Source organism: Vidua macroura, chromosome 3, assembly GCF_024509145.1.
Source record: "Vidua macroura isolate BioBank_ID:100142 chromosome 3, ASM2450914v1, whole genome shotgun sequence".
Taxonomy (NCBI): domain Eukaryota; kingdom Metazoa; phylum Chordata; class Aves; order Passeriformes; family Viduidae; genus Vidua; species Vidua macroura.
The window spans coordinates 64055349-64064226 of NC_071573.1; the positions used below are offsets into that span (position 1 = coordinate 64055349).

Consider the following 8878-nt stretch of genomic DNA (forward strand, 5'->3'; position numbering starts at 1 on the left):
GTCTCTTTACTGAGCTTTTATTGTCATAAAAGAAGTCCTGCTGTTCCCAGCAGAGGTATTGTCATTGAGGAAGACATGTGTGTGAACATAACGCTACACAAAATCCAAAAAGCCCCCAAACCTTTATTTAATAAAGATTTCAGTTAGAATGATAACTGAAATGAAGAAATCATTCATTCAAACACCAACTTCCCTTTCATTAGCTGCTTAACTGCCTTATCATACACTGTTTCCCTCTTCTCCCTTCTCTTCTCCTCTCCTCCCGTCCTTTCTCTATCCCATGCCTTTACAGTGAAATAAATATATGGTATTAACATCCAGTTACTTGGTATCCTTTCTTATTAAAATAAAAAGATCCCTGATTGCCTCTTCTTTGGTTTTATCCTTTTTTGTGCACATAAATGTGTTTATATGTAAAATTTAAACCAATCTTTAAGTGAATGACAAAGATTTAGAAACAATGATTTTCATGCAATACGTTGAAATTACCTTTGTTGAATGTACTGGACATAGGAATAAGTTGACAATGTCATGTCAACATGCCTAAATTTCATGTCCAGCGCACAGTGTGTCCTACCATGACACTGTCAGTGTTTATTGAGCAATAGCAAGAGAATCCAATTCGATTTTGCTGCCCACCAAAACCACTGTACTATTAGTATTACTGTTGTACTGTGAAAAAATTCAATAACTTCTGGTCTCTCTTATATATAATTTTTTGAATGATTCATCCATTTGCTCCTATGTTTCAGTAATAAAATAAATCATGCCAGTACTGGACTCCTTTGAAAACTCAATGCTAGCAAAATTGTAAAGCCTGTGTGCTCTGATTATTGCTATGCTTTGTTGGAAATGTCTGCATTACCACATATGTGTTGCACTGTTACATCTTGCATGGTTTTACTGTCTAACAAAAAGAATTTTTTTAATGACTTTTGGGGGAATGTCACTTTGGGGATATTCACACATTTCTGGGAGAATTACGTGGTTTGTGTGCAGTGACCATAACATGGAATGTAACAATATTCCATAAATATACAGCTTATCCATTTAGCCTTCTTACTAGACAAGGCAAGAGCCAGTTAACAAAATGCAACTTTTTTTCCTTAAATGGTTGTTAGATGTAATCTATCACACTCAAGCTAAAAGACAAAAATAATAAATTTCACCTTCAATTGCAGAATTGGTTTTCTTAGAATAAAGATTACATTCTATGAGCTTTGTTGTTATGTTTCAAAAACTGACTTTGACAAGTGACAGATCATAACTGTTCTTAACCAGTTCTGTTCCTTTAATATTATATATATTTTTACTGTGGTGATATTTTCCCCTCTAATGACATTAACTATAATGAGAGTGCCCTTCTAATGCAATTGATTTGATACATTTTCATGATATTTTATACTAAGAAAGTGTTATTAGAGACATGTACTACTGACTTTGTAATGATACTTTTTTTTTCCATACTTAAACACTGATAAAAGCTGATTTCTTTTGTGTATTCAGCAAAATTTGGGGGCAAACTGGGACCACAGACACCCATATGGAGCAATCTTCTGGGTGTTTTTTTCTCACCGTTTCTCATTATTTGTGAGAAGAGACATATTAACTCCTGTAGAATAAATCTATTTTACTTTCTCCAGACCTTGCTGGAGAAGTCCCCCAATGCCTGAAAAAGAGCTCTTAAGGAGAATCTGAATTCTCATGGCTATCATAACAATGTTATTGCTAGTATTTAATTCTGTTCCTCAAACATCTTTAGCCCTTTTTCATTAAATAACTTATTATCTGACAGACCCCTTGATAAAAAGGATATGGAAACTTGGATGGTCTTTGCAAACATATGCAATTAATTGCATTGCATCACAGACACTTTGAAAGTAGCTTTGGGAGCTACTTTCCAAATATTCTACATTTTCTTTTGTTATTCAAGACACAAAATAAGATGCAAAAGAGGCATCCTCATAGTATAATTGCTTTATTTTTCCTGTCTATGTATTATCTATACAATGCTAGAAAAATGTCATTTGAAGAGGATGTTTTTAGATATATAGAATTGAAGTGATAACGGTATTCCTTGTTTATTTGTAATGGACATATAAATGTTTTCTTCTCTTCTTTTTCCCATCCTTCTTCCCATTAAGCATTGACATTTCTGAGAATTACAGTACTATGACTGTGTAGCATAATCAATAAGAAAGGAGTCGAAAAGAATTTATTTAAAAATAAATAATATCATTTTTGACCCAAACATTTTGTTTTGAATAGCAGGTACCTATGGGCCATGTTGTGAACCTAAGAAAACAGTATTTGGTCTCCTGCAGAGGCCCTCAGCATTCAACTTTTCTATTGAAGACATAAGAATTAATTAAATGTGATTAAATTAAGACATAATTAAAAGTTGCACAGGGCCACTAAGCACAAAGACTTGCATTTTTCTTTTTAGCAAGTGTGAAGGCAAAATATTGTGATATTTATAAAAGATTCCACATGACTTCCCTTCCCCATCTGCCCTGTTGCTTTGTCTGGTCACTTTGTCATACTGTAATGTTACCGATATATTACATAACAGGGCTGAAATTGACTGACAGGAAAAGAAGGGGAGAAAGGGGGGAAGTACTTGCTTTTATTCCCTGACCCTGTAGTAAGTGAAAAAAATCTTTGTTTACCAAGTCAAGTTGGAACAAATTTTTTTGCTGTTGTGTGGTTCAGTTTTGATTGCTGAAATTCGTTTGCACTTCATGTGCATTCCTGAGAAGCAGTTACAAGTAAATGAGTGTAGTAGTTAAAGTTTTCTTTTATTTGTAATTGCTTACCGAATAGTAGTTTCTAATGCTATGATTGTCTGAATTTTTGTGGGTTTTGAATTGTTTATTTCTATTAGGACAGCCTCTGAGTGAAGAAATTGGATTCAAACTAGGAAACAATTGTCACACATTGTCTGTAATTTTCCCTTAATAACCAAACTGTTATTGATAAAAGAATTTTCTTTTTAATGAATATTTAATTTGGTAACTTGCATTAAAAACTGCTATGTGACCCTTATAGAAAGGAGACTTTAATAATTGTAATACATGAAGAGGAACACCTTTATACTCTTTAGGATTATTAAATTTTATTTTAGGATGTTTTCCTCCTTTCTGATAAAGAATTGAAAGCACCAGGATAGTGCTCTTGCAATATTCCTCACATTTCTTGAACCCAGCCCTCTGTGTGGCATGCATATAACTTAAGAGATCAAGAGCACAAATAAGCTCCATTGAATATTTGTATGCTTTAGTGAGTAACTGTGGAAGGTACTTAGCATTTCCACTATATAAGCCCTAAACAATTTCATACAATCTTTAAATCCAGGGGGTTCTGTTTGTTTCTTTTCTTTCTGGAACTCATCTTGGCTGTTCTCTCTCTGACTGATTTGCATGCTAACAAAAATTACTTAAAGGAATTTTTTTTTTCTTTTTTTTTTTTTTTTTTTTTTTTTTTTTTTTGAGGAAAGAAAGTTCCTGCTCCTTTCACAAAGTGAACAAGAAAGAAGCAAATGTCCCTTCCTCCAGCCTTTTAGAAATTAATTCATCTTAGGTACCAGATTTCCTAACCTAAGGGTAGTGGTTCTAATGTGTTAAAAAAGTGTTATGACAATTTTCCAGCACTGACTTTTTTGTTTCCTCAGTAACACTCATAAGGGGAATTTAAGTAATTATATTAATTCTCATAAATTACATCCTAAACAAAAGTATAGCCCAGATAGACAGCTTTTTTTTTTTTTTCCTGCTTAAGCTGATAATAATGTCTATTTAATATGTCTACTGTTAAACCACATTTTTCTCCTACTATTCCTCCTTTTTCTTTATTGGTAACATTTGCTCTGAAGATATGAGACAATACATTAAAAGTAAGAACTCTCTTCAGTTTAAAAGACACATTCTGCATTCATATTGAATGTGGGAATTGCAAAAGCAGTGTGGGATGTATTTGTATTCTTATTTGCATGCCAAAATTCAAATTGTTCTCTTGACTTTGGTTTGTATCATAACACTGTTGCAGACACAATTCCAAAAATGTTGTTATTTTCTGAATGAATTTCTTATCTGCATGGTTTGCAGCTGAGGTTTGCTAGATAAAGCAGCCTAAGAAGGGTAACATGAAAAAGAAATTGTAAAGAAGCCATAATAAAAAGTGTAATAATGAAACTATTTCATCCTGTATAGATTTACTATATGGGCAGCTGATTTTATTTTACCTAAAAACGTTTGAATATGATAGAGACAGAAAATTCAGTTTTTAAAAAGTATGAAATTCATCGAAAACCAATTATGAGATACCAGAAAATATGGAAACTTGCAGTATGTCTATTTCAAAGCTCTGATTTTTTAATTAGCTAAAATATAAAGGATCCATTCCATTGTAGAATGATGATGAAGTTTGCATTTATAAGTGAGTAGTTTTGCACTGGGAGAATTAATAAGACACAATCTACAAAGATGGTATCAGAAAAATACTTTTTTAATAGTTTGACTATTTTCAAAACCTGAAAATTACATCTTTCTCTACCTACATTTGGAAGCATAACACTTTGCTTATCAAATCTTGTACTCTTATAAGTGTAGCCACTAGATCACACATACTCTACAATACATAAAAATAGTTCAGTCTTTTATCAAGTGATTTTGCTTAAGTTTTAAATCAGGTGTAAACATTGCCTTAGTATTAAGATAAAATCATTAAGCATTGTGCCTTTAGTTTGTCCAACCCTCAAAAGAACATTTGAAGAAAATGGCGACTTTTCAGAATGAAATATTTCAGATTAATTCCAAGGAAAATCCAGTTTAAAATTATTAATACAAACTTTTTTTCATATTTGTAGATTGTTGAAAAGAAAACAAGAAAGTTGTTTCCAAAGCTCATGGGCTGAGATAAAGATAGTGTCATAGATAAAACAAAAAGCCACATGCTCAAGCAAAGCAAAGCAAGGAATTCATTCACTCCTTTCCATAGACAGGCGGGCATTCAACCATCTGCAAGAAAATAAAGCTCCACCATGCATGACCATTGCTTGTGAAAACAAATGCCACCACTCCAAATGTCCTCCCCTCCTTTCTTCCCCCAGCTGTATCTGCTGAGCACGATGCCATACGATATGGAAAATTCCTATGGTCAGTTGGGGTCAGCGGCCTTGGCTGTGTTCCCCCCCTAGTCCTTGTGCACACGCTGCCCCCTTTCTAGTGGGGTGGGGTGAAAGGCAGAAAGGCCTTGATCGAGTTAGTCCTGCTCAGCAGGAACTAAACCATGCCTGAATTACCAACATTGCTTCCAGAAGAAATCCAAAACAATGTCCTATATTACCTACTACAGAGGAAACAAAATCTACCCCAGCCAAAACCAGCACATCCTGGAAGAAGCATGATTCTTTTTTCCTCCTTACCTTAAAACTTGTTTTACATATCCTGCCTTTTCTAGTTCCTTGTTCTTACTCCTGTTCCATTTGCACACTTTATCCTATCTTGCTTCTACTCTTCAGGCAGAGAAATAAACAAAATACCCTGTTGTTGGGCAAGAGTTTTGGGGAGTTTTGGGGGTATTTGATGATCTAAGCCAAAAAAAATATATATCTATATAGCCTGTAGCTAATTTCAGCACTGAAAGTTTCACAAATTGGAAACAAATTATATTACTCTTATGAAAACAATTAGCAGAAAAATTTAACAAAAAAACATTACTATTATCCCAATTTCTCCTCAACTTCCTCTTTATGCAACATTTTTCTGATGTTTTCTAAAGATAGATGATAAGTAATATGCTATATAAACATTTGAATATCACTTCACCATATTGAAATCAACATGAGTACATACCAGCCAAAAAATTGGTATCACTTCACAAACACTGCAGATAGAAATAGCCCAACAAAACATTAATATTCCAAATAAACAATTATAAAGTGATATTTAGCATTATACATTCCAAGTAAACATGATTCCTAGATAATATTTTTCAAAATAATTAATTTCTCCTTTTTTTTTTCCAATTTAGAATCATGGGCCACATAATTATTTTGTAGCAGATAGCTGAGCTGCAAAAATCTTAAAGTTTGCCCTTTCCTTTCCCCTTCATGAATTTAGTGGCTTTTAACAATAGATTATACATGAGGTTTTCAAATAGAAGATTACAGCAACTGGTTTTACTAGTGGTTTTAGAATAATGATCAGGTAACACCTCTGGAAAACACTGTGGTGTCAGGCATGCTATAATTGCAATGCATAAATAACCTAACCATGTTTAAAATACTTGCAAGTATGTATGTGTATGTTAGTCTTTTACAGAACTTTGCAAATACACGTGAAGGAAAAAGAGGTACATTTTTGCATTCTGAGAGCATTTAAAACAAAGAGGGGTAATAATGTTTTTACCCACAAGTAAAATATTTATTTTTATTTATTTGGGCTAGAAAGTGCATGGTGCCCTACTTGCCTTCTTCATGAAGAAGAGTGTAATTGACTTTTTTTATTTTCATTTTTGTATCCATAAAAGTAATACATAGAAATAGTTTCTCTTTAACAGTAAAAGGTGAATTTGTAACTGGCATTTTTCTTCCTTTAAGGAATTCTCTTTGGCAAACTTGCATCCACTGTGATTAAATTTTAGGGGATTTTGTGTTTGTGGGGTTTTTTTTAAAGATCTGATTGAAAAATCTCTGACCAAGTATTTTGGTAGGACAGTACCAGTTTTAATCATAGTGCGTTTTGTGGCAATACATCGGTTGTAGTTAATTTTACTCATAAAAGTTACCTTAGATTAAGAATGGAAAAAAGTCAGTTTGTTGAAATTTTATCTCAGAAACTTTCTGGTTCTGCCCAAGTGTGTACATAGAAAGGTCAGTGGTGGAGGACTTAGCACATTTACCCAGTCCATGGCTTGTCAAGCCTCACAGGAGAACCTTGGTCTGATACATTTGGGCTGTGAACTCTAATCGGGGGAGTTGCTTTATCTCTGTTTTATTAAAAAAAAAAAAAAAAAAAAAAAAAAAGCTGAGATCCATCTCACAGAGAAACAGAAACACTGAGAATTTGGGAAAAAATAATTTCCATTCTTAGACTTAGTGAAAAAGCAGTAAAAGCAGTAAGTCATTAGATCCAGAAGGATCGAATTTCCAATTTTATTTTAAAGTGTGCTTTTAGACAAAAAAAAAACTTAACCTTTGCATGAGTCAGACAAAAAAACACAGAGGATAATACAAATGGGTTAAATATATCAGCATTTCTGACCCACTGGTCTGTTTTCCACGATTTAATGGGACTTGGAAGTCAATAAATAAAGCCTGCACCCTAGTTTATAATGCAGGGAGCCCTAGAGTCCCTAATCTCAGTTTAGAATTGTAGCAGGGAACAGCTAATTTTTTTTTTTTTTTTTTTTTTTTTTTAGTATGGGATGAACAGCAGGGGAAAGAAAAAGCCATCAGAAAATCAGTTGAATGAAAACTAACTTGTTTCCAATGCCAACATTCCTCCAGTCATTTTCCCAAACACCTAACTGATTAATAGTTATCTTTTAAAATCTTGTCAATGTTAATCTCACAGTGCAAAACTCAGCTTTTGAAGCAAATTAGATCAATTCCATCTGTGCTAAAGTATGTGTTCTTGAAAGCTTTTAAAACATGATGGAAAGTATGACTACATGCATAGTACTCAAAAATTAAAAGGGAGAAAACATCCATGACTGTGAAAGGTCAGAAAATAGGTACAATTATTTATGATCCCTTTATTCGCAATAAAAGATAATTCACCTGAAGTCTAATAAAATAGATATGAGTTAGATATGAATTAAATATGAGTCTTTCTGGAAATCTTCAATGTATCTGAAAGTCACTGTGAAATATAAAACCCAGAAAATACATGTGTGAGTTTTGGGGGCTTACATTCAGTTATCCCAAAATGCAAGTATTCTGGGAGAAGTAGGACTATAACTCTGAGAAAAATTATGTATTTAAATATGAAATTGTCCCTAATTTCTCATCTTCTGCTACAAGATCTCTCATTAAGCTTTTTAGCTAAAATCTTGTTGATATGTGAAACCTGGCTTGTGATCACACTAGAGATTTTTGATGTTATAACTGACTTACTGGGAATGAAATAATACAGATGTTTTTGAAAGAACATGGAATAGACTCATGGCCCCAGTTTGGAAACCATAAGCATTAATCATCTCTTCCTTGTTTTCCTAGCTCCTGTACGCTACTTTCAATGTGTCTTCCTAAATGGACCTAATGGATTTGGGCTGCAATTTCCTATTAATCCCCCTTCAAACAAGGAAGAAAAGACTCACTCAAAGACTTCCAAGAGAAAGACAAGGAAACCGGGGCAGTAGAGAGACTGAGTCCTGTGATCACTGACATTTTGCACTTTATCCTTTCTGCTGAGGTCCACAGTAGCTACAGTGGTACTTGTCATTGCAAGAACGTGATCCACTTGCACGCATGTACCTGGAAATGTTTCCATGGGGCAGCGGCAGAACAAGCAGTAACGAACGGTGTTTAACAAAGATAGAAATGTAAAAGTGCCCAGTTTCTCATGGAAAGGCTGCAATGCTAACAAGGCATTGATATGACTGTGTGTGTGAGCATGTGCGTGTGTTTTCATGCCTCTTTCGTTCTTGTTTTTCTTTACCTACATGCTCAGCATTGAAGTGAGTCTGTTTTCCATTTAATCTTATCTAAGGAGTGAAAGGTTGAATGTAGCTCTTATATCAGCAAGATTGCAAGACTAGCTGCAATCCTAAACCATTTCTTCTTAATGTTCAATCAAATTGCTGACAGGAAAATGCCTCACTAAGTCATGAAAATGTGCTCTGTGACTGGTGCTATTTTTATGTGTCATTGACCAGT

General features: G+C 33.8%; 1 protein-coding gene across 1 annotated transcript in view; it reads left to right on the forward strand.

Moving 5' to 3' along the window:
• TRDN (triadin) overlaps positions 1-8361 on the forward strand; it is a 274790-nt gene extending 266429 nt beyond the window's left edge. The window contains 1 exon segment of the mRNA XM_053973292.1: positions 8219-8361. Within this exon segment, the coding sequence (XP_053829267.1) occupies positions 8219-8361 (143 nt within the window).
• The last annotated feature ends 517 nt before the right edge of the window (positions 8362-8878 follow it).